Here is a 25,991-nt window from a genome sequence, read left to right as displayed (position 1 = left end):
GTGACAGGCACTGCTTGTTTCACAGACATGGAGCGATATTGAAAGAGACAAACGTATATCTGCTTGAGTAGGAGGAGAAAATGGGAGCAGTAAATTTGGGACATAATGTCAGCATGTTATGTTCACACCATGTTCACACCACAGCATTTTATCTGTAGACACACATGTGGTACTTTGATTGACCTTGTAGGATAAAATCCCTTCCATATGCTCATATGCATACATGGACAGATGTTTTGATAAACAATGTTATATGGAAAACAATAGCAGTCCTATGTGGTCTCCTTGCTATTACATCAACATCAGATCAACAATCAAGCCCTCTGTGGACCTTAGAGGTAAGGACACCTGTTGTTCCAGGGAAAACAAGAGGAGCCAAAGAGGTCTGTCTCACCTGCACAGATCCATCTCCTCCCCTTTGAAGAAACTTAGAAGTGATAGAGCTTTCCTGGATATTTTGGACATGACTGGCAGATGTATGTCTCTAACTAAGGCAACCACATTCTTAGTCTGGAAATAATGTAAACTGTGGCAGTGGCTCACTCATGTTGGAATGAATTAATCCATAATACATTCATAGGCAGTAAGTCGCATATAGTTATTTTGTGGATCACTGTGTGCATGCATACATACATATACAAATGTAATGTCTATATGAATACATTTTGTGTCGGGGGGGGGGGGGGACCACTGCCCAGGGAAAAATATGATCGAGATCTCGCGAGAGCATTTGAACTGCTTTCTGAAAGAGAACGCGAGCCCGAACAACGACCGTCTCGAGCCTGAGTGTTGACCAGCGCGTCAGAGCGGAGAAAGGTGGGACCCGCAACCGAGGAGAAGAAGTGTGTTAGCGGTTAGAAACGGGACAAAGTGGCCGTATCACGAAGGACTTATCGAAACCGTGTTGGAGAGAGATAGCCATTGTTTTATCGGTTATTCAGGACCAGCGGTATTTCCTTCCGTAAACGGTAGGTTTCTGGGTTAACTGTCGTTCTTATCGAGCCTAACGTTAGCCAGCTAGCTGGTTAGCTAGTCGGTAGCTTCCTATCAAACATCTGTAGCTAGCAGCTGCCCAGGCTGCCCCAATGCTGCTTATCGACCCCGTATACCAAACGATCATGACTAGTCCTCTGGTGTTCGCTATCTGTAGGCTTAGCTGGACACCTTATATTGTTTTTAGTGAGCTGGATTATTGGCAACGAATGTTGTCTTGGACAGTTCCTCCTCCGGCTAGCCCCCGTAGACGAGACTCCCTGGCTAGGCAGCTCTGGCTAGGGCATGTAGGATTGATTGTTTGGCTGATTGCAGTCTCCTAGTTTTGGAGACTTTAATGTTTGTATCTGGCTTTTTACTTACATGGTGTCTTTAGCTTACATGCTAGCTAGCTGCTTGAGCTGAGCGATAACCACCCAAGCTAGCCAGGGTGAAATGTAACTGACACTGTTATGTCTGCTGTATTGATGCTAACTTCTGTATTTGTTTTCCTGTAGCCAGGTAGGAGCTGCTGATGTGAATCATTATCAGGCACATTGTCAGATAGCCGTGATTCCGAATGGTCACGTTGTTTTAGATCATGAAATGATGTGTTGTGATCACAGGACTAATCATACATGAGTTGTCCAAAGTTGTAACAAGGTTGCATGGCTGACTCGTCTCGCATCGCTACGTACTACTACTAGTAGTACTAGTCTCCTGCATCACACACGGTTACTACGCTGATCTGTAAGAACAGTTTGTTTTCATGTTGAGCTAGTGCTCTAATCTAGTAGTAATAGTGCTCTAATCTAGTAGTAATAGTGCTCTGATCTAAGTAATTGCTTTTTGTTTTAGGCGAGTCCTCCAATGTTTCACGAAGTAGTAAGTTCTCTATGTAAAGGTAGTCCTTTGTGTGACGACCCTTCTCATTTCACTGTTTGTGATTCGCTCCACACACCCTTGTGCTGGATGTTTCACAGATGTTGAAATGTCGTGAAACGAGATGTTAATGTTCCTTTGTACAAAACGAATTTAATACCTTGAATGCACAGATATAGCAATTTGATTAGATCAATACGATTATTTTGATTCTTAGTTGGGAATATGTGTTGTATTTGATTTTGGCCTAATTGCCATGTAACCTTTTAGATTCGATGTTCCCATCTCATAATAGACATGTTAGAAACACTACCTTAGTTTTACTATCATCAAATTGTTCACACACACACACACACACACACACACACACACACACACACACACACACACACACACACACACACACACACACACACACACTTTGATTTAATTTGTTCATCAGCAATCTTATAATAATACTTAGTATTACTATTATACTTATAATAATTACTGAAGTGTGTCTGACCTACAGCATCTCTGGTATGTCGACCCAGCTGCAGGCTTATGTCTTAAGTCCAAGTGACAGGGAAAGATACTGTCAATACTAGCATTTGTATCTCTTACACAGCCTACATCCTTCAAGATAAACAAACTTTGATGTCCCTTTATCCACCTGGGCGGAAGAGAGGACAATGCTTTCCAACTCTGTGTGTAAAAGGCCCACTTAATCTCGTCACCATGATTTGTGTTCCGATTAAAAAAAAGGTGCTTTATTTAGGGCTGAGGGGACCAGCAGCTTTATCTGCCATTAAGCAGCTCTAAATCTGGGCAGCGGGTAGATGGCGAGTCCAGATCAACCATCCATCGGAAACGTCTGGGTCAGCTTTGCACAATGAGTCTCTAATCCCACCCTGAATCCTTGATTATACAACAGTGAGTGTGTATTCACGCAATGTGTATCGGAGGCGCTTGTCGGGCCGTCTAGGGATGCCAGGCACGTTTTTAAATGAACTGGGACGGCCATTCTCTAGTAAATGTATACACGCTGCTCAGTAGAGCGGGGATAGTGTCCCACTTCCCTAGCCCTCCGCCCCCTTGTTTTTTTAGTTCAGACTGCTGCCCCCTTGGCCGAGGATGAAAACATTCGCCATGTGTTTGGCAAGTCAAAGGGGTTGTCCTGTGACTGACTTTGCCTGGTGGCGCCGGGCTAAATCAGAAATGAAGTTTGTTTGGTGTTGCCAAAGGCAACCATGGGTGAGGTGTGATCATCCTCTTGCATATCCTAATCACTGAGGGAGCTGAGCCAGTGTTCTGTCAGAAGCAGCAGGGGACTTGCATCCAGCCTTTTTTTTATAGCTGACCCTAGGCTGGTATCAGTGGACCACTCCCTCAACACAACAGACTCCTGGGCTGTGTTCTAAAGAAAGGTCAGAGGCCCAGCATGCCGACCTGGCTAGTGTTTGTGAGGACGCATGTGTGACCTCCACCTCCTCCTCTAAGGTAAACACAGCTGTAGGGCTGGGTGTCAGACCCATCAGGGCTCTATTGATGAGCCCCCACCGTTCACACTCTGGGTTTAAAAGGCAGATGGTTTGTTTTTGCTGAAAGGGAGGAAAACAATACAAGGATTCCTCGGAGTGGAAAGGTGCTTGTTTATAGTGGGTTGATGGCCCTTGCCATGTGTGAGCCATTTTGAGGCGTATCTTGTTCCAGCAACATGTTCGTCTCATACTGAGGAACCACAAAGCTCCAAATGGACAATATCATTAGATTTAGGGCTGCATTTGTTTATTTTCTAAGACAATTTGAATTCTATTTATTATGAATATCAATTTCTGTGAATGTGACATTAGCTTTAAAAACCACAGGCATCACAGTTGTTGTGCTCCATGTCTAATCCTCAGCTAGGCGTTGTTGGCATTCAGCGTGGTATTCAGCCTGGTATTCAAGGTGGGTGTTCTACTGACGGCCGGGACGAGACAGCTCTCTGGGTATTGCTCGCCGGCTGTGAGCTGGATAAACATGCTGTGTGACATAATAAATCACGTTTCGGAGCCCAACAAGCACTCATTGGACCACCTTTGAAATGGGACTAGGTGTGTTTTATGTTTGTTAACCTTAAGCTCAGTCACACAGACACTCCCCTAAACAGGCATGCTAATGATGGGGGAAGCATCATGCTGTTGCCAGAAGATCGCTGCATAATTCCAGCTCTGTGGGCAACAGAAGCAACAACAATTTAACAAATAACAGGGAAACTATGACTGAAGACCAGTGGCAGGGTTTGAACGCTATTCTGCCAGAACACTACAGCACCATACACGCAGATAGAATCCAGTCAGGGGAAGTAATGTCTCTTCTTTTCCAGATGAACAGTTTGAGTGGATAGTGTCTTGTTGTTGGCCGTGAGGCTCGCTAGACGAGTTCTGTTGCGTTACCTGTAAGGGGCCTTGCTCGAGAGGCTTTGAATTTTTCAGAAGAGCTCTACAGCTCTGTGGCCGTCCCCTCGGAAACTCTGAAACAGGTGTCACCTTCAAGGGTGCACCTCATGTGACTAACTCACGTTTGCTCAGACAAAAAAAAAGAAAGTGTGTCAGTCATTGTCAATGCTACCTGTTGTTTTTGACTTGGAATGTTTGATAATACGAGGCTCAATAGTTATTTATTGTCAGTGGATTGTATTTTACTTTAAATGAGTAGGCTTGGTTTAGGGCCTCAATAAATTCGATTTTAAGAAAGATTGAAAGATTATTATTTTTTTGCACACCGGATGACACATTAGGCTATTCATTGATTTACAGAAACTAGACCTACGAGAATTAGTCAGTCAGTTCGCCTCTTGAATATTCAGTTATGATTTGATTGCAAATGAGACTGAGCAGAATAAGACAGTCATTCATCCATGGACGGATTAGGTGCATGCTGCAGCCCGGGGCTGGCTGGGGTGCGGTTGGTATACAGACTGACTCGGGGGAGCCCTCCCTCTGCACCACATCATTTATGGGAATCGTGAGCTCCTGCAACTCCTGCCCTCCCTGAGTGGGTTTCTACAGGGATCTGGCTAGTTCATTTCTTTCCTTCTCTCCCCCCCCTCTCTCTTTCTTTTGCTCAGTCTTCTTCCCTCTCTCACACACTCTCTCACAGCTGAGGAGGGATGCCTGGGAGCTTACCTCATTTCCTCCCATCTTAAGTGAAGCGAGGGCGGAAAGGAGGGAGGTCAGGGAGGAGGCTGGAGAGTGGAGACTTTACTGGCTTTGTTGGTATTGGAAACGTTTATTTTATTCTCTCTGTTCTTGTCGTGTGTTCAACAACAGCTCCCCTGTTTATGTTCTCTCTGTGTGTGTGTGTGTGTGTGTGTGTGTGTGTGTGTGTGTTGTTTGCAGTTGTCGATTTCCTTGGATGCACATATACGTATTTTGGAAACGAGGCTAAACCTTCAAGTTGGGCCTCTGGAAGTTGTTAAAATCATTATGATAGAACAAGCCTAAGCTTAGAGGTCATCTTATTTTTAACACCAATTTCCTCGCTACTCAATGTACTCGATGCCTTTTACAGAACGTTGTTACACAAGGTTAAATCCCCTATTGAAGCTCACCACACCCGTAGCTTGCTCCACACTTGGGCAATGGGCTGTGGGAGGGGACCCGAGCCCTGCTTGACTTCCAGCCCACATCACTCAATTACTGTTGGCTTGCCAGGCGGTTGCTATGTAAATGTGCTGCACTGCAAACCTAATGCACTGTCCCCACAGTGGCCCAGGAATGTGCAAAAAGGCTGAATTGAGCAGACTGCAGGGCCGGAATGTGGCCACTCCGCTCTAGAGTTACAGGCCCGGCGTCCGGCATGTTTGTGTATTTCCATCTCGGGGCCCGGTGATCCACAACTTTTAGGATTGTATATTGGCAGGTTGACAGCCTTTCTCCCCCCCACACACAGTAATCCCTGTTTGTTTACAATGTGTTATTTTGGTATGGCTCATTGTTTTCTCCACTGTCCCTCTGATACCAGCTTCCTTGTTGCCCTTGAGTGGACTGTGACTAAGCTCGGCCGTGGCTCATTTAGCAGGTCCTGAAGCTGCTCTGTTAGGGCAAAGGTATGCTGTCAATCAGGGTTAGCTGAAGTGTCAGTCTTCTATTTTTGTTTGTGTGTGTTTCTCCCGTGTGTATTCTGGCTGTGGGAGGTGTAGTACTACGGCTCTCCCATACCACTCAGATGTCAGGGAGACAGACCTCCCGGCCTATTATACAGACATACCAGCCAGTCTCTGGGGGCGGCGGTGGATTCTCTAGGATACATATATAGACGTCTGGCTAGATAGAGCTCCCTCACTAGTTCAGTTAAGTGACTCACTCCTAAATTTAACCACAATCGCTAGAATAGCTGGCATTCCCTGTCCACGCTGAGTCCACAGGGGTGGTCTGTTGACGGAGCAAAGGTACAGTACCTTTCCCTCTCAGCCTGTCCAGGGAATTAGGACATCGTCCCCGTATCTGAAGGTGGGCTGAGGTCTGGGCAATGTTTAACCAATGTAAACAAGTCACGGGGAAATTACTTAGTGGGCGTTCTAAAGGCCCAGTAATCCAATGTTTGGCTTCCTGTTTGAGTTATAATGTTAGTCCTACACTTCATCTTGTTTTTTTTTCTTGGCACTTATTCCATCTCACTCTTTTACAGTGCAAGCTCCTTTTGATTTCTTCCATGCTGAGAAGTTAATGTTTAACAGTCTTGTCAGTTTGAGAGCCATGGGAATACTATAAAAACATATCTGACTGAAATGACACACGCAAACAGTTGTCCACGAACTAAACATGAGCCAACAATCACCAAATGTGTCATATTTGATGTTCTTGATCGTAGTCTTCTTGTATGTGACTGTAATTGGTTTGTGTATTAGTTGTTTAAGGATATTTATCTTTCCAGATCATTAAGTCTCGGTGTTTCTCAGTTGAGCTCAATTAGGATCTTGGGGGGCGTGGCCTCTATGGAGCTGTCCTGAGTCCCAGGGCAGGGCAGGTCAGGGGAGGTCAAGACTGTTGCAGTTTCTTCTGGAATGTTACATGAACTCTCCTGTCCTCCAGAAATGACGGCCACAACTGGTAGTCTGTCTGGAACCTTCTTCAGGAACTTCCAACCTCCTGCCACCCCCCTCTCTTGTACTAAATCAAATGCAACTCAAAGCCCTAAACCAAGTCAAGACTTGCCTTGGTGTCAGTGATTTTAAAGTTAAACTGAATGTTTTGAAGATTTAAGCCAGGCTTCTTCATACAGTAGTGTTATGCCCCACCTTTTTGTTTTGAAGATAATGTTTGTGCCCTTGCCTTGTGCAACATTTCCTTCCTGATATGCTTTTAATATTAAAGACCCACAGCAAATGACTTATTATTGAAGGTTTACAATCCCCCCATTGCCCTCTGCCTTGTTATCCGTAAACGAAAAGCTTCTCTATGCTTCTCTATGTTTGCTTGCATGTGTGAAGGGCAGATGGTAATCCTACTCTGAGGCAGGGGCTTCATTATTTGTTGATGGGCCTCCGTCACACGCCCATGTTTTTGAGCATCATATTTTCCTGTGTTTACGCTAGGCTGCTGATTACGATGTGATCCCACCATCAGCAGTGGACCTGCCTGGAGAGCAGAAGAGTACAATCCCCAGCCTCTGTCTCCCATCTCTATTCACCTCACAGCCTTGTTCTCACTATGTGCAAATTACCCCAGGAGGACCGCGTCTCTTTTTCATTAGCATAAGGCTCCAGCCGTGATCAGCCCTCTCTTTGTTATTCCAGAGGCCTCGGAAACATTCACTTAATGAGAACATGAGTCCCCTTCTCTGCCTTTCTTCCCACCATCACTCCCCTTGGAGTTGACACTTAATCTATGGGGAACATACTGGAGCCGTATGGACTGGATGGCAGCCAGATCTGAGTGCATTTGTGTGAGAGGACTGTTGGCTACTTGCTCTTTTTATGATAATCCTAAATCTCCCTCTCGCCTCCTCTCTTCACCGCCCCCCCCCCCCCCCCCCCCCCTTCTCTCTCTCTCTCTCCTCACCTCTCTCCTCTCGTCACCACTCTCTCATTTTCTCCTCACCCCTCTTTCCTCTCCACCTAACCTCTCTCTCCTTCCCAGGCACCTTATCTCGGGCCTGAGCTCAGCTGGACTAATTATGCGCATTTCTAAAGCCATGTGAATTTGAAAAGCTCCTCTGCTGACTCAAACTCTTGGCCAGATGAGCTGACATGAGTGTTCCATTCTGTATAGCCCACTTTAATACATCTGCACCTGGTGATAAGTCCAAATGTATACACAGGTCAGCACAATCTGACTGAAATGTTATCTCTTCCCTTCATGAAAAAAGCGCATTCAGGCCTACTCAGTATCTCACCGTGACTGTCAGGATTCACAGGAGCTCTAAGGAATGGCACAATGCTCTCTGAAGTGGGCTGGAATGTCCTGAAGGAAGAACTGTGGGGCTTTCCTGTCCGAGCTGGAGTGTTGTCTTCCTGCCTGGAGCTCATGTCCCTTTGTCATTTTCAGACGTCTCCAGTGTGAGCCAGGCCAGAATGGAGAGAGAGCCCCCCCCCCAATTCTCGCCCCATGATCTCCCCTCCAGCACCACCTCAGGCAGGCAGGCAGGCAGGCCCACAGCCCCATTTCCTGTTTTCAGCCCAGGACAGGGAGGAGCTAGTGGGGACCAGGAAGGGGAATCTCTCTCTCTCTCTCTCTCTCTCTCTCTCTCTCTCTCTCTCTCTCTCTCTCTCTCTCTCTCTCTCTCTCTCTCTCTCTGTGTCTTTGTGTGCGTGTGGGAGTAGAAGGGCTTCATGTATTTGAGAGTGTGTGTGTTTGAACTGTTTGGTACTGTAAGAGAGTGTCTGTGTGGTTTTTGGTTGCAGCTGCACCCTGAGCAGTTTGATTTGCTTCACTGTGTAGGAAGTGTTCTTTGATGTGTAAGCTGCAGATTTACTGAGGTGTGTGTCTCACTGCTTCATACTCTCAGGAACTCTCTAGTCTAGCACACACAGAGCGTCTCTGAGACTCCCTTGGCAACGCTGTGTTTCCACACCGTGGGTCATTGCCAAGGTGTAACCAAGGACACCAAGGGAGGGACGCTTTAGGACCGTTGCGGTAATTCCATTCTAAATAAGACATGCTTTTTCCAAATGCCTCGTCACCACTCCCCGCTGCCCTGCTCTTTCCTTGTTGTACGCGGTCGGGGAGCACTCCCCCTCAGCTTGTAGGTATGTTAAACTCCTGCGGTTTTGTAATTGTGGATGAGCAGGACTTTCCTTGAGGAAACTATGGTGTGTATTGGCCCTCGTCCAGTCCCCTGCCTGCCATACCTCCCAGCTGGACATGTTGACAATTTCTCAGTTTAGAGTGAGGCCTGGGAGCTTCAGGAGAGAGATGAGTTTGTCCGTTGTTAGGACGTCTCTGGTATGAATCACGGTTTGTTGAACGGTCTAGCCTCTAGTTTTGGAGCATGGCTGGCTTTCGGTCTAGCACTAGATGTTTTTTTTGTTCCTGGATTGAACCCCCTCTCACCCCGCGTTCCTTCCCCGAGGCGGGCCAGCGTGTAGCGTCGACATGGGTTGTTTTCCCCCAGCAGCTGTGTGCTGTCATAGTGGTGTTGGGTTCCTCCATCAGGAGTGTGTGTGTGTGTGTGTGTGTGTGTGTGTGTGTGTGTGTCGGAGAGAGGACAGTGTTTGCGTGACGGGGTTCTGGAGAACCTACAGGGAGGTGTGACATTCTCAAGTGGACACTGCAGAGCACATCTCACCCAGGCTTGGATGCCGGGTGGATACTAACACACTGTAATGGTTCTAGACACTGGGGAGGTGACTATATCCAACCATGGAGGGACTGTGCAATAACATGAAGTGCATAATGAATGGAGTGGAAGTTTATTTCTGACTCATCCCAGCCTGCAGTCATATCTTATCAGACCAATATAGACACGTGGCTCTAAAGTATGACAGAGGAGCCATTAATGAGTCAGTCTGGTCGACTCCAAATGGACCTACTTTTTCTTTTCTCCCTCTCACCACAGGTCAAAGTAGCCCTGTCAGTATTGACATAGTGACCGCAAGCTGCCTCCCCTGGAGCAAGGTTGTCAACCTTGTGTGCTGTTCTCTCGACATGTTGATAAGCTATGCAAACGGCCTCCTTGGTACCCAAAGATAACACACAAAGAGAGTTAGGAACGAGCAAACAGTGGGGGAAATCATTTGGTACGCAGATAGAACTCAAGGCAATGGGTGTCATTATCATGTGATTACGGTGCGTTATTTTCTATTTGCTATGATCTTCTGCCAAGAATGACATTACATTTGTGATCCCGCTGTTGTCGCTGCGTCATTCGTCTCCTTGACGCCCGATTCTCCTTGAGTTAAGACGTCATTTTTACATCGGCATTATGTCCCCCACTGGCTGATCGCAGCTGTGAAAAAGATTGTTCCAATATGTTCCAGCTACATCTGTTTGGAGGAGTGTGTTCCCAAGTGTCAAATCAAGTAAACGATGATCACTCTATTGGAGTTGAGGCTGATGTGATTTATCCTACTTAAATGTATTTTTGTCTTTGGTTTGAAGTAGTAATAATGTTAAAATAAGAAATACTTTTTTGTGTGTGTAAATAGGAAATGATTCAACCCCTCTCTAGTGTCCATATATAGATCTTGGAGTTTTTACAACTTTGCTAATAGATTGTTTTCCTTCTGTCTTTTGTGTAGGTTCTCAGCATTTGGAGTGAGCCCCCGGTGAGAGGAGCAGGCTAACAAAGGTGATAAGCTTGTAAGGAGAAGAAACCACCATGTCTTAAACCCTGTTCCCTCCACTGGAAACCTGTCCCCCCACCCCAGACCCCCCTCCCCCTCCCCCGTCCACACCCCCATCCCTCTCCCTGACCTCCGTGTCCATGTGAGGGGTGCGGGCAGCGCCCCCCTGGCCTCCTCTGGAGACATGAGTCTACAGAAACACCAGCAGATGGGGATGGGCTCAGACCGGGACCTGCAGTCCACCGCCTCCTCCGTCAGCCTGCCCTCCGTCAAGAAGAAGGCCCCCAAGAAGAGACGGCTGTCGCTGGCCGCCCTGTTCCGCCGACGCTGGGAGCCCAAACGCAAGTCCCGCGACCTCACCAGAGGGGTGGACGGCATCGCCAGCATCGAGAGCATCCACTCAGAGATGTGTAACGACAAGAACTCTGCCTTCTCTGTGGCGGGGGCCGCCTCCACCTCCTCAGGGGGCTCCTCCTCCGCCTCGGGGTCCTCGTCCTCCTCGGCGGGGGCGGAGCTGCTAGAGTGCCCCCTGTGCCTTCTGCGCCACTCCAGGGACTGCTTCCCTGACATCATGACCTGCCACCACCGCTCCTGCGCGGACTGCCTGCGCCAGTACCTGCGCATCGAGATCTCAGAGAGCCGCGTCAACATCAGCTGCCCGGAGTGCTCGGAGCGCTTCAACCCCCACGACATCCGCATGATCCTGGGGGACCACGCCCTCATGGAGAAGTACGAGGAGTTCATGCTGCGGCGCTGGCTGGTGGCCGACCCTGACTGCCGCTGGTGCCCAGCCCCTGACTGCGGGTGAGCTCCTCAGACACCACACGCAACACCTCAAAATTGTCACACTCAGACAAAGCTTTCCCTAATGGGTTGTGGTTCGAATTGTCAGTACACAACAGTCTGTGTGACGAGAATAGAGAAGAGGTCACATGTCTTCGTCTTGGGTGTCTAACATGGAATGCTCCCTCTAGGTCTTTTGTGTCAGAGCAGACAGTGGGCTCTGAGCAGAAGGATAAAGTTATTTTCACCCGGTGCCTGTAGTCCCAGTGCCTCAGTAGGACTTAGGCCCTGTCCCTTCCAGTGCTGAGAGGAGAGGAACGTAGAGGAGAAGAGAGGAACATAGAGGAGAGGAATGTAGAGGAGAGAGGGGAGGAACGTAGAGAGGAGAGGAGCGGAGAGGAACGTAGAGGAGAGGAAGAATGTAGAGGAGAGAGGAGGAATGTAGAGGAGAGGAGAGGAACGTAGAGGAGAGAGGAGAGGAACGTAGAGGAGAGAGGAGAGGAATGTAGAGGAGAGGAAGAATGTAGAGAGGAACGTAGAGTAGAGGAAGAATGTAGAGGAGAGGAACGTGGAGGAGAGCAACGTAGAGGAGAGGAAGAATGTAGAGGGGAGGAGGTAGAGGAGAGAGGAGAGGAACGTAGAGGAGAGAGGAGAGGAATGCAGAGGAACGTAGATGAGTGAGGAGAGGAATGTAGAGGAGTGAGGAGAGGAACGGAACGTAGAGGAGTGAGGAGAGGAACGTAGAGGAGTGAGGAGAGGAACGTAGAGGAGTGAGGAGAGGAACGTAGAGGCGTGAGGAGAGGAACGTAGAGGAGAGGAATGTAGAGGAACGTAGAGGCGAGGAACGTAGAGGAGTGAGGAGGAACGTAGAGGAACGTAGAGAGGAGAGGAGCGGAGAGGAACGTAGAGGAGTGAGGAGGGGAACGTAGAGGAACGTAGAGGTGAGGAACGTAGAGGCGAGGAACGTAGAGGAGTGAGGAGAGGAACGTAGAGGAGTGAGGAGAGGAACGTAGAGGAACGTAGAGGCGTGAGGAGAGGAACGTAGAGGCGTGAGGAGAGGAACGTAGAGGAACGTAGAGGAGTGAGGAGAGGAACGTAGAGGAGAGGAATGTAGAGGAACGTAGAGGCGAGGAACGTAGAGGAGTGAGGAGAGGAACGTAGAGGAACGTAGAGAGGAGAGGAGCGGAGAGGAACGTAGAGGAGTGAGGAGAGGAACGTAGAGGAACGTAGAGGCGAGGAACGTAGAGGAGTGAGGAGAGGAACGTAGAGGAGTGAGGAGAGGAACGTAGAGGCGTGAGGAGAGGAACGTAGAGGCGTGAGGAGAGGAACGTAGAGGAACGTAGAGGAGTGAGGAGAGGAACGTAGAGGAGTGAGGAGAGGAACGTAGAGGAGTGAGGAGAGGAACGTAGAGGAGCGAGGAGAGGAACGTAGAGGAGCGAGGAGAGGAACGTAGAGGAGCGAGGAGAGGAACGTAGAGGAGCGAGGAGAGGAACGTAGAGGAGCGAGGAGAGGAACGTAGAGGAGCGAGGAGAGGAACGTAGAGGAGTGAGGAGAGGAACGTAGAGGAACGTAGAGGAGGCACGTCCAGGCAGCTGTCTGGGCCTCTGCCGCAGTGGAACAAAAGAGCGGCGGCTGGCCTGTAGTCTGCTGACACCAGTGTTTAGTTCCCATTGTGCATTTAGAAATCAAGTGGGGCCGGAGCCCAGCCAGGGTCATGTGGCCTGGCCGCCTCTGAGGGACGGAGGCCCACAGAGAGGATGTCATCCACAGGACAGGACCACACTGTGCCATGGGGGGATGGCACCAGAGGGGACAAGCCAGGCTGCTGCTTGGTGGCGGCGCCTCGCACAACAACAGGCCTCTTCTGAACCCCTGACCATCCCTCTCGTACTCTAATATTACTGTTACATTGGTCTAGCTAGGTGTGATAGTTAGGTAGGTACATAGGTCTAGGTAGGTGTGATAGTTAGTTACATAGGCCTGGGTAGGTGTGATAGTTAGTTACATAGGTCTAGGTAGGTGTTATAGTTAGTTACATAGGTCTAGGTATGTGTGATAGTTAGTTACATAGGTCTAGGTAGGTGTGATAGTTAGTTACATCGGTCTAGGTAGGTGTGAGTTACATAGGTCTAGGTAGGTGTGAGTTACATAGGTCTAGGTAGGTGTGAGTTACATAGGTCTAGGTAGGTGTGATGGTTACATAGGTCTGGGTAGGTGTGATAGTTACATAGGTCTAGGTAGGTGTGATAGTTACATAGGTCTAGGTAGGTGTGATAGTTACATAGGTCTAGGTAGGTGTGATAGTTACATAGGTCTAGGTAGGTGTGATAGTTAGTTACATAGGTCTAGGTAGGTGTGATAGTTAGTTACATAGGTCTAGGTAGGTGTGATAGTTAGTTACATAGGCCTCGGTAGGTGTGATAGTTAGTTACATAGGCCTCGGTAGGTGTGATAGTTAGTTACATAGGTCTAGGTAGGTGTGATAGTTACATAGGCCTAGGTAGGTGTGATAGTTAGTTACATAGGTTTAGCTAGGTGTGATGGTTACATAGGTCTAGCTAGATGTGATAGTTAGTTACATAGGTCTAGCTAGGTGTGAGTTACATAGGTCTAGCTAGGTGTGATAGTTACATAGGCCTGGGTAGGTGTGATAGTTACATAGGTCTAGGTAGGTGTTATAGTTAGGTACATAGGCCTAGGTAGGTGTGTTATGGCGCTTTTCCACTACGATGCAGACCTGGTGCCGACCTGGTGCTGACCTAGGTCTGCCCGCTTCGGTTCCCTTTTCCATTCGTCGGTCCGGGTCGCTTCAGTCCTAGGTCCCAGGTACCACATCCGAGCAGGGTCCCAGGGTCCCAGGTCCCAGGTCCCACACCGTTGATTGGTCAATGGACAATCGTCATCCCATGTCCCATCCCATATTATTTCTTCACAACCGCCATCTTGAAAATACCACATTCACTAGGAAAATGTCACTACATTTTCTGTAATAGCTTATTAATAAAGATTCGGAAAATTATGCTGACCATCGTATTATCTTAGTTTAATGTCATTTCAATGAATCATATAACTTTTATTTACAACAAGCACAACACAAAAATCGCTATTATGCACCGTGTTTGTCCGTGAATAACACCGGCTGTGGAGGTGGTAAAAAAAACACAATACTCCTTTGCTAACTTCACCATCTGTCTACGGTCATTTTGAGCCCTTAACCACCGCGCTGACACCCCGAGAAGTTATGCTTTTAACCGTAAACTCGATGAACCGGGAGTTCGCCAGCAGCCGTCCAGCCATTTTCACCATTCACTCATGAGTCAAATGCCGGTTTTAACAGGGAATTCGCTCCGCGCTGTGTCCACGGTGATAGGAGTGGATGATCGACTCCATTCAAAAACTTTTGAATTCCCTGGCTTCTCCTCTTTCCGGACACGTTTGAATTGTTATCCTAACCCCCGGTAAACCGAAGTTATTAACCCGCAAACGGCACCGTGTTTGTCTGTGAATAACACCAGCTGTGTCATGAGTCAAATTCCGGTAGATTCGCGTCTTGTCTGCGTTTCCCGATGATGATACTACAGTTCATAAAGCAGACAAGTGAAGGCAGTGGTTTTAAGGGTTCAAAAAACATGACTTTATTATGTGTACATAGCTTCCTCTCTCTCTTTCTCTTTCTCTCCCAAAAAATCACTGCTGTGTACACCCGGAAGCTTTTTGCCAGGCTGCGTGTGACGCGTAACTCCGCCTACTATCGACGACTCCTCCTACTAGTCCGGTTCGGTTTGTGTAATGGAAACAGAACAGATCAAAAGTGACCCGACCTGACCCGACCCGACCCGACCCGGGCCGGTCAATGGAAAAGCGGCTTTAGTTAGTTACTAAGGTCTAGGTAGGTGTTATAGTTAGTTACATAGGCCTCGGTAGGTGTGATAGTTACATAGGTCTAGGTAGGTGTGATAGTTACATAGGTCTAGGTAGGTGTGATAGTTACATAGGTCTAGGTAGGTGTGATAGTTACATAGGTCTAGGTAGGTTTGATAGTTAGTTACATAGGTCTAGCGAGATGTGATAGTTAGTTACATAGGTCTAGCTAGGTGTGATAGTTACATAGGCCTGGGTAGGTGTGATAGTTACATAGGCCTAGGTAGGTGTGATAGTTACATAGGCCTGGGTAGGTGTGATAGTTACATAGGTCTAGGTAGGTGTGATAGTTACATAGGTCTAGGTAGGTGTTATATAGGGCTGCAACTAACGATTATTTTGATAATCGATTAATCTGCCGATTATTTTTTCGATTAATCGGATACCAAAAAACAAACAAATCTTTTGCAAATGTTATTTTATGTTTTCTAAATCAGCCAGGCCTATACATATACATGTGCAAAATGAATAAGTATTAATAAAAAATAATAAATAATATAAATAAAAAAGGCTTTGCTACATCAAATAGGTTTAACAACAGGCCATGGACTATGGCGGTAGATTGTTTCAATAAAGTAGTTGAACTCTAGCTCAATACATGCATTGTTTTAGGTAATAACTTTGCTTAATGTAAAGGTCAGTAACCCAAAGTGCAATATAGGCTACAGACAAGACACTAATGTTTTTATATAACAGATATGCTCCAAAACAATGCAATGTGTCCTCTCACTCCATACAATAGGCTAGGCGACAGTCAGTGCCTCACTCTAACTCACGGGTAGCTTGGTAGGCTACCACTAGCTAGCCTTTAGCTTATCACCTCTGCTCTACCACTGACGTTAGCCAGCTAGCTAAATACACTTGTCATGCAATATTGAATTCATGAATGCGAGCAAACACTCACTGGCTATCGCATTACATTACAGTCATTTAGCTGACGCTTCGCCAGAACTCACAAGTGGAGCCGTCTTCATCCATCACTGTCACATGCTTTCTTTTAAGGTGTTCTCGCATCACCGTTGTGCTCCCGTGCCATGCAAGATCGGTTTTGCATAGGTTGCACCATTTTTTAGTAGCTTTTAATGTGAAGTGCTCCCATACCTTGGACGATTTTGGTCGAGTCGTTTTCTCCGCCTCCTACATGATTTAAATGTAGCCGCCGCGCCGGTGTAGGTACCGGATTTTCCCACCCTACCAGATTATCCCACTTTTCCGGTTCCGGTCATAGGTTCTGCCCTTTCCGGCCATAGGTAGCGCTATGATTCGCTATGATTCGCGATGCCTACACCGGCTCCGCTAGACAGCGTGGCGTGCGTCAACAGGAAGTAGGTTTGTTATGGAACAAGACCCGACAAATCGATAATGGAATTCGTCGCCAACGAATTTCATTATCGATTTTTATCGATTTCATCGATTCGTTGTTGCAGCCCTAGGTACATAGGCCTAGGTAGGTGTGATAGTTAGTTACATAGGTCTAGGTAGGTGTGATAGTTAGTTACATAGGCCTAGGTAGGTGTGATGGTTACATAGACCTAGGTGACAGTTCTGAACTACATAAATTGCTAATTTATTGCGTGTTGTGGTACAGGGGTGCTTTGTGTTTTCAGTCGTAGCTGAGGGAAAGTAGGACACGCAGCGAACCAGCATTTATTTTCACTGCAGTCGGTTGTCTTCCAGAGCCTCACAAGACGGCATTAGTCTTAGCATATGGAGAGAGGGGTAATTTATCATTCAGGCTCGGGCCAGCTCTCGTAGTGCAGATGTCTAACAAGCAGCAGCAGCAGCTCTATGGCTGGATGGTTTTGCTTTAGTTTCCTGTTTCACTGTGCAGCAGCAGAGACCAGAAGGTAGAGAGAGACTGAGAGCTAGACGGTACACACAAGTTGTTCCCAGCAGCCGGGAGGGGCCAGTCGTCAGGGATGTCCGGGTGGCTGTTTAGAGCGGGGACCTGGAGCTGCAGTGGGTTTACAGTTACACTATCATGGGCCAAAACCCTGACTCAAGCCAGTCTCACACAAGCTGCACGATATGATTAATATCAGATATGGTCGATCGGACTTGACATATATTTTTTTTTTTTACAGTCACACTGTATTAATATTATTATCCCCCCCCCCCCCTCTTGTTGGCCCAAATATTTGCTTGCTCAGTAAGAAAGGCCTTGGCTCCAGCCACCAATGCGACAGACACCTGTATGTATCTGACTCTGTCATTGACTTGCTGTAGAGGAGAGAGGGCTGATTCCTGGTGGTGGGCAGAGTGGAAGGAGGGGAGGTGGTTTGTGTTAACGTCGTAGAGAGGCCGGCTGCAGGCCGGACTGACTCCAGTGTTTGCCTGACCTGGCTGTAGTGTTACCCTGCAGTGTTGCAGCTCACTGTTGCAGGACAGGTGGACCCAGTCCCAGTGTTTTTTCTCCCATGATGTCGTTCCTGGTAGTCACTGCCTGCCTGCCTGCCTGCAGTAATCCCCTGGCCATGCTGCTCTGTGTATAGCTGTCTAATTCCCTTCCTGACTGAGTGTTGGCTGCGGGCCAGGGTGTCTGCTGCAACACACCGTGGCGGAGGGGCGGGGCCAGGGTCAAGTGGCAACTCTGCCACACTGACGAATCAAATCAGCAGCTGGTTTAGGCGGCCGAGTGGACAGCAGTCCAAATCCCTAGCCATCACACCAGGCACATGAGCTCAGCTGACCTGAACGCTCTCTGTACCTGACCCGGCTGTGGGGCGGTGATTCTGACAGCAGTGTGTGTGTGTGTGTGGGGGGGGGGGGGTTTCGGGGGACAGGCACGGCAGCATGACTTGCATGACAGCCCTGACCTGTTGCTGTATGTAATACTTGGCCACTAGGCCTGTACTATTTTGGTGTTGCACATTCATCCTAGTTGTTAATTGGGATGAGTGCGACGTTCACAGGAAATGGCTACCGTCATTCATCATTCATTAAAGCTGGTGTTCAAAATAAACCTACCATTTTGAGTTGTAGGGATTTTCTTCCAGAAAAATGAGCCCGGTTGTTCACAAGCTGAATAGAGTAGCTTTATATCACTGAAATGACAAGGCAGTTCTTTTCATGTTAACTTTCCTCTCCTTTCATTGAGGCCAGTCTTTGATAGTGTGCATAGGGAGTAGGAGGCTGAAAGGCGGCCTCAGTGTGTCCTCCCCAGATGGTCCTCATCAGACTCGTCACGTAGCTCTGACATGACCAGCTACTGAATGAGCAGGCCAGGCAGGCAGGGACACGTGCTCCCAGACAGTACCAGTACTCAGGATAATCATTAGCCTGCTGCCTGCTCAGAGGCCCCACCAGCCTCCTCGTTTCATGTCCCTTCCTTCGCTGGCTTCAGAGACTTCCAACTTCAGAAACACTTACATTCTTTTACCGCCTCTCTGAAGTTATACAAGTTCCCTTCCTTTATAGCCTTTGGTGGTGCTCTGGCCCCACCGCTCTCAGCGTTTGGCCCTGTTTTAGACGCAGCTCTCGCACTTGAGGGTTGTTGGCAGCGATTTCCTTTTCTTCCAGGAATTGTTTTAAATTATCGTAAAAAAACTCTCCCTTCCCTCAGAACCGCTCTCAGGCTTGTACCTCTTGTGTACCTCTTTGTTGAAGCCTACCTGATAGTTAGACTGCAGTGCAGTCATGTGAGCCTCTAACAATTTAAGGTTGGAGGAGGAGGAGGGGTTGAGGGAGATCTCCTGCTGTCCTGCGGTTGATTGTGTTCCAGCTGTGCTCACTAACAGGTACAAGTCAGCCGTTACCTCAGTGTTTTTCCCTGGTGCTCGCCAGGGGCATGGAAAGAGTCTGATTGTCAGCGCATCGCTGAACCACATCAGAGCCAGAGAGAGAAGACAGATGCACGTCAACAACACACCTCCAGACTCAGGGGTCCTCTGCGGACCCCATGGGGATATCGTAGGGCTTTTCCCCTGATGTCCCTGTGTTATAACACCTCAGCCTCTTCTCCTCCAGCCCGCAGCTTAATGGGATCTGGGCCCAGCCTACCTTTTAGTGTTGTTGATGTAAACCACAGTTGAAGATTTGTTATTGTGTTGGCAAGGAGTGGACACTTTGGAGCGCACATGTCCTCTAAACAATGGGAGCTTCCCATGCAGACAGCTGGGCTCTCACCCCCAGGCCAGGCCCTGGACGAGTTCTGAGAGTTCTGACTGGATGTGGACCTCCTGAGCCAGCCAACAGAGTTTTCACAAGCACATCAGGGGGTCACAGAGAGCAACGAGGCAGGCTGGGGACAACTGGAGTGGGCTGGATTAATCTGGTTAGGTTTTTAGGAACCCTTGCATTAATTAATGTAGATGGAAACTGGGGGGTGTTGTGAGAACTCACAGGAAATACATGACGTGCTGTTGTTTTTGGAGGATGTGCTCTATGGAGGGGCTCATGGTGGTTGTCATTATCAGTGAGCTCACTGGACTGATGGTGTTTTGCCCGGTGGTTTACCAAGCGTGACTTCATTGTGAGTCATGGTGGGTTTTGTTTTGTGCTGTGGAGCAGACAGACAGCCTCGGCTCGACTGGGTAAAGGGATCTGAGGACGAGGAAGTTTGTAGTCAATCCAGAGGATCAGGTTTCTATTAGAGTCTGTCAGGGTGGCCTCCTGGTCCAGACGCCAGGCCTGGCCCTCTCACAGCCACAAGTCATCTGTAGTCGTGTCATTTATACACTTTTGTTACATTCACAAGAATATTTGGTTTATATCTTTTCTTTTTCTGTTATATACAAATGACTCAATTATATTCAGTGTCGAAGTCCACTATTTGAATATATCTCAAACTATCAAGCCTATTACAGAAGCAATTGAGAACACATTAAGCGATGCTGAAGTGTATTGGGGGACTTTTACTATCTGCTTTTCTATATCCATTAACCTGAAACTAGCAGTCAGATAAGCGATAGAGATAGAATCATCATCACTCCTCAGCTGCTGTTTATTGGCAGCATCATTAACTCCTGGGCACTGCCAGGGCCGGGTGATTGACTATGGTCTCAGCACCATCTCTCATGTCAGAGGCTGTTGAAGGATCACAATGGCAGTGGACAAAGTGATGTAATTGATCTTCAGGCTCTAAAATACATGCCACTTGATTTGTGAGGAGAAGACATAAGCAGGAGTCAAGTGGTCTTTGCTAGCTCTGTAGGTACCATGTACCATTTTCTTTCTCTTTTTACTTTGTACTAAGTATTCAATTTTGGTGCTTGCCGAAGTACAAAAGTACTTTTGGAGAGTGATGTCGCACATCAATTTCGCCGTGGGCCCCAAAAAACGACCAAATTGTTGGAGGGGCAGGACAAACAGAAAATTTCCCAACAAAATGGCGGCTACTTTGGTGGAAAAAGAGGATGTCTCCTGCTACAGTTTCTGAAATAAATATACACTTTTTTTGTATGGAACAAACAAATGACCCCTTCTTGCTAGCAAGCTACTTAGCATAGAAATGTCTATGAAGCGCATAATCGCTAATCGTTGCTAGCGTTTAGCGACAAGAGTCTTTTCCCATTGACTAAAGGCTACGGCTTTCAGGTACCCAGGAGGCGCGCCTGTTTGGTGGACATTAGTATCAGTTTGGGGGCATTTCTCTGATACCAGTAGGAGTATTTGAGCCTCGTATCGGAATATGTATCCCGAGTCTCTCGGTCCTGAATTGTACTTTCTCTTGTCTGGAAGATGCAGCAGAGTATGGATTGGTAGTCATTCCAGGTTTCATTAGATCATTTTTGGACTCCTGCTTTTATGATAGAATCCTGACCTTTTTTTAATGCCCCTATGTCATGTTTAGGTATGCAGTGATCGCCTTTGGCTGTGCCAGCTGTCCCAAGATCACCTGCGGCAGGGACGGGTGTGGCACAGAGTTCTGCTACCACTGCAAGCAGCTGTGGCACCCCAACCAGACGTGTGACGCTGCCCGCCAGCAGAGAGCCCAGAGCCTGAGACTGAGGACCATCCGCTCCTCCTCCCTCAGCTACAGCCAGGAGAGCGGCGCTGCAGGTACACACACACACACACACACACACACACACACAATCAGTACTCCTGGTCTGTTGAACCCTTCACGTCTGACCCTCCGCTGAATATGCTTTTATTGGACTCATCCTGAAGTTAATGGTCATGTATTATAAATGACCCCGTCCTATCTCCCCCCCCCCCCCCCCCCCGTCCTATCTCAGCTGATGACATCAAGCCTTGTCCGCGGTGCGCTGCCTACATCATCAAGATGAACGACGGGAGCTGTAACCACATGACCTGCGCCGTGTGTGGCTGCGAGTTCTGTTGGCTGTGCATGAAGGAGATCTCTGACCTGCACTACCTGAGGTGAGTCTGGGCCGTCAACACGTCCCACGCTATTTGATCTGCTTCTCCAGTAGCCACAGGATGGTGCCTGTGATCACTCTGCCAACGTCAGGATGTCATGTAATCTGACTTCCCTCCCTCCCTCCAGTCCGTCAGGATGTCATGTAATCTGACTTCCCTCCCTCCCTCCCTCCCTCCAGTCCGTCAGGATGCACCTTCTGGGGCAAGAAGCCCTGGAGCAGGAAGAAGAAGATCCTGTGGCAACTCGGCACGTTGGTGGGCGCCCCCGTGGGCATTGCGCTCATCGCCGGCATCGCCATCCCCGCTATGATCATCGGTATCCCGGTGTATGTGGGCAGAAAGGTGAGGGGCTCTCCGCAGCTTCAGGAGGTGGGGGGGGGGTCTGGGTTTTAATCGGCTGCCTTTGAGCAAAATACACTACCTGACACGGCGGATCTGGCTTATAAAAGCAAACCGGCTCTTTGGTGGGGTGGTGAAAGTGATCAATTATGATCAATTATTTATTTCAAAACAGTACACATGAAAAACTCCAAACAAAATAAGTGTCTGTCCTAACTTTTCTTCTTTATCTTACACCCCACCCCCCCCATTATAAACACACAAGTAACCCCCCCCCCCCCCATATAGCGATAACATCCCTCCCACCCCCTCCCATAGTTCTTCATTACACTATATTTGAGATCTCCACCGACTTTGAGACAGTTTGTCTCTCCCAGGGTGGAGGCCCACCGTGTCTGTCAGCCTGACAGGGATGTAGATAAGGTATTCTCAACAAGGAAGAAACAGATAAATGTCAGTGCCAACACTGTTGTTGCTTATCAGTAACTGGTCTATATACACACACGTGGAATCACATGAATGGCTGATTAAAGTCCAATGGTAGTCCAGTCCACTGGCATTTAAGCTGTAAAGGCCCAGCAGTATACATGTGCAGTATACATGTACAGTATTATTTGGCTCAACTACTCCAAAACACAAAACTGCCACGCCATTTTACAATACTGAAACTGTTTTTATCAGGGCAGTGATTACTTGGACTTGTTTTTATATGAACATAGCGCTGTAAAGTGAAAGTCTTCTGCCAACAGTTTCCAGTATTCCCCCTCGAAGCCTGCCAAGATGTCGTCCGAGCCAGCAACTGTTGCTGTCTTGTACATTCTCATACACAGTATTGTCTAAGTCAGAGTGGTGTTAGTATGACTGATGAATCTCCTCACGGCTGACGCACACACATGCCTTCAAGATGTCTAGAGGTTACGTACTAGGATTCCTCACCTCTCTTAACTGACCCTGCCTTTTGTCCTACAGATTCACAACCGCTATGAAGGAAAGGACATATCCAACCACAAGAGGAACCTGGTCATAGCTGGTGGTGTGACTCTCTCTGTCATAGTGTCTCCGGTGGTGGCAGCGGTTACTGTCGGTGAGTGTTCATTTCCCTCCCTCCTCCCTCTCTCCTTCCCTCCCTCCTTTCTCCTCCCTCTCTCCCTCCCTCCTTCCCAACGCTGCAGTTCCCTTTGGCAAGGTTGTGCAATGATGCAGGGAAAGGCTCATAAATCTTGGGGTTTTGCCCAGTTTATTGATTTTGTCCTTGTTTGACATTGCCCCCTTTAGCTTTTCTCTACATTTGCAGTTCTCCTAATGTGAAACGGAGAGTCTTCTGTCAATACACCAAGATAAAGAATCACTGAATCACAATGCACACTGTGCTGTTTGGTGCCACAGTGGCCCCTGCTGGTTGTGTCTGGTCCCTGCTGAAGGTGTGTGTATATGTGTGTGATTTGTCTCTCTCTGCAGGCATTGGAGTGCCCATCATGCTGGCCTACGTGTATGGCGTGGTGCCCATCTCTCTGTGCCGCAGCGGCGGCTGCGGGGTGTCGGCGGGCAACGGCAAAGGTGTGCGCATCGAGTTCGACGACGAGAACGAGATGAACGTGGGGAGCGGGGCAGCAGCGACTGGTACGTGTCAGCTGGATCACTGAGTCAGCTTCCCCTCCCTCCCCACAGAGTGACCACATCTGTTTACTCTTGAGTCAGCAGAGCTCCGTTTGCTGACTCACTGCTCCCCTCCGGGGCCGTCCGGACGTTTACTGGAAAGGACATTCGTGAATTCTGAATGTTATTGTTGCATCTTATTATGTCGTTCACAAAAAAATCCTAAGAAATGCTCCCCGTCCCGTCCTGTAGATACTACCTCAGTGGCGGACACGCGGAACAACCCCAGCATCGGCGAGGGCAGTGTGGGCGGCATGACGGGCAGTCTGAGTGCCAGCGGCAGCCACATGGACCGCATGGGCGCCATCCGGGACAACCTGAGTGAGACGGCCAGCACCATGGCCTTGGCCGGGGCCAGCATCACCGGCAGCCTGTCTGGGAGCGCCATGGTCAACTACCTAAACAGGTGAGCGGCAGAAAAACCACATCAATACACCATTGTTACTGTCATTCACTCAATGATAACATAAGATTGTCAAGAAGTTGATTAAACCCCTTCTTTTTTTCTTTATTCACTGTGCATGTTTTGTGTGGAAAAAAAAGTATGTAGTGAATGTGTGGCAGTAGATGTGATCCTGGTCTTCTCTCTCCCCCCCCCCCTCAGGCTGGAGGTCCAGGCAGACGTCCAGAAGGAGAGGTGCAGTCTCAGCGGGGAGTCGGGCACTGTCAGCCTGGGGACAATCAGCGACAACGCTAGCACCAAAGCAATGGCTGGATCCATTCTCAACTCCTACATGCCTCTGGACAGGTGAGGCTTCTCTCTCATCTCTCCTGGCTTTGTTTACTGACGTCCTCCCAGGGAGGCTGTGTCTTACCCCTCTAACTGTAAGAAATGACTCCTGACCCATGGTCTTTTCCTCCTGGTGTACAGAGATGGGAACAGCATGGAGGTGCAGGTAGACATCGAGTCCAAGCCTGGCAAACTGAGGCACCACAGCGGCAGCAGCAGCGTGGATGACGGCAGCAACGCCGGCCGCTGCGGATGGACTTGCCCCTCCGGCTGCCCCTCCGAGGGCAAGGGCACCTCCACCAAGTGGGCCAAGGAGCCCTCCTCGGGGAAGAAGAGTAAAGGCAAGCTGCGGAAGAAAAGCGGCACCAAGATCAACGAGACGCGGGAGGACATGGACGCCCAGCTGCTGGAGCAGCGCAGCACCAACTCCAGCGAGTTTGACTCTCCCTCCCTGAGCGGCAGCCTGCCCTCCGTGGCCGACTCCCACTCCAGCCACTTCTCAGAGTTCAGCTGCTCCGACCTGGAGAGCATGAAGACGTCCTGCAGCCACGGGTCCAGTGACTACCACACACGCTTTGCTACCGTCAGCCCCCTGCCGGAGGTGGAGAACGACAGGCTGGAGAGTTGCCCCTCCCAGGGAGGGGCCCTGCCCCCCCACTCCCCCACCTCCACCTCCTCTGGCCCCTGCCCTGACGTCAGTGCGCTCTGCTTCATCACAGAGGAGAATGTCAACCTGGTCTGCTCCGCTGAGCTGGACTCCACCCCTGGAGAGCTGCTTAAGGAAACCAATAACAACCACCACCCCCAGCCCCAGCCGCCCACCGTGGTCAAGAACTCCTGTATTCAGACTGAAATCTAACACCTTAAGTGCTGCAGACAGACTTCATTAGTTTCATTTCTTTCCACTAACCACCATAGCTTACAAAGTTAACTTCATCTTTCGGTTATTCCCTTCTAAAGGGAGCTGGTATTTGGGTTTCACAGTATATTGTTCCGCAAGTAGACATACATGATATATAAATGGACATTTCTGTTTCCTCAGTCAGGATTGTTGGAATTGATGTTAATAATAATTAAAAAAAGAGTTGTTCAGAGAGTAGAGTTGCCTCAGTAGACAGAAATGACAAGAAGGTGAATGCTGGTGTTTCCTCCTATGAAAGCTCACATACTGCTGTCCCTACAGAAGCCTGCACCCCATGGCAGTTGGGAGGCTGTCCAGCCTCTCATTTGACACTTTCTATTGACTGTTGGGTAATTCAGCTGCATTTCCTTTGATCTGTCGGTAAAGAAAACCACTGTGCCACTTCCTAGGACACATTTAGGCTCTCATGAAAGTTCAACTTTGTTGGGACCAGGCAATATTATTATATACTATTCTCTTTTTTTTCCAAATCAAATTGAATTTATGAATAATAGGCCACTTGTTCTGTTATGATTTTAATTATAATTTCATTGTTTAACGTAGTCATTGGTTGTAGTCCTGGTTGTAAGATGTAGTGGCTGGGCAGAGAGGGCGACAAAGTGTTGGTATACAGATAGATGGTATATAGACATGGGTCTCTGGAAGGCCAAGGTTTACGTCCAAGGCAGGCTGTAGGTTATTATAATAACCAATGAGTTGGTCAATTCCTTGAA

General features: G+C 48.4%; 1 protein-coding gene across 3 annotated transcripts; it reads left to right on the top strand.

Moving 5' to 3' along the window:
• Positions 1 to 799: 799 nt before the first annotated feature.
• LOC308165817 (E3 ubiquitin-protein ligase RNF19A-like) lies at positions 800 to 25,877 on the top strand. 3 transcript variants are annotated; one of them, XM_080539982.1, is made up of 10 exons: positions 800 to 968; positions 10,559 to 11,407; positions 21,099 to 21,307; positions 21,487 to 21,631; positions 21,811 to 21,973; positions 22,940 to 23,054; positions 23,429 to 23,590; positions 23,819 to 24,032; positions 24,231 to 24,374; positions 24,498 to 25,877. In XM_080539982.1, the coding sequence occupies exons 2-10, from the start codon at positions 10,788 to 10,790 to the stop codon at positions 25,213 to 25,215; spliced, it is 2,490 nt and encodes an 829-aa protein (XP_080396108.1). In that variant the 5' UTR covers positions 800 to 968; positions 10,559 to 10,787; the 3' UTR covers positions 25,216 to 25,877. The 3 variants fall into 3 exon arrangements, with proteins under 3 accessions (XP_080396108.1, XP_080396109.1, XP_080396110.1); XM_080539983.1 differs by lacking the exon at positions 800 to 968 and adding an exon at positions 8,819 to 8,954; XM_080539984.1 differs by lacking the exon at positions 800 to 968 and adding an exon at positions 10,210 to 10,339.
• Positions 25,878 to 25,991: the final 114 nt, after the last annotated feature.

Source organism: Nansenia antarctica (assembly GCF_963989245.1).
Source record: "Nansenia antarctica genome assembly, chromosome: 10".
Taxonomy (NCBI): Eukaryota; Metazoa; Chordata; class Actinopteri; order Argentiniformes; family Microstomatidae; genus Nansenia; species Nansenia antarctica.
The sequence above is the reverse complement of the archived record's forward strand: the minus strand, read 5'-3'. Positions and strand labels throughout refer to the sequence as shown.

Bases quoted from the DNA above. Each gene is read 5' to 3' on its own strand.
- LOC308165817 (XM_080539982.1), top strand. From the start codon at position 10,788: ATGAGTCTACAGAAACACCAGCAGATGGGGATGGGCTCAGACCGGGAC. The intron at 11,408-21,098 runs GTGAGCTCCTCA...TGTCATGTTTAG, and splicing joins TGCCCAGCCCCTGACTGCGG to GTATGCAGTGATCGCCTTTG. The intron at 21,974-22,939 runs GTGAGGGGCTCT...TTTGTCCTACAG, and splicing joins CGGTGTATGTGGGCAGAAAG to ATTCACAACCGCTATGAAGG.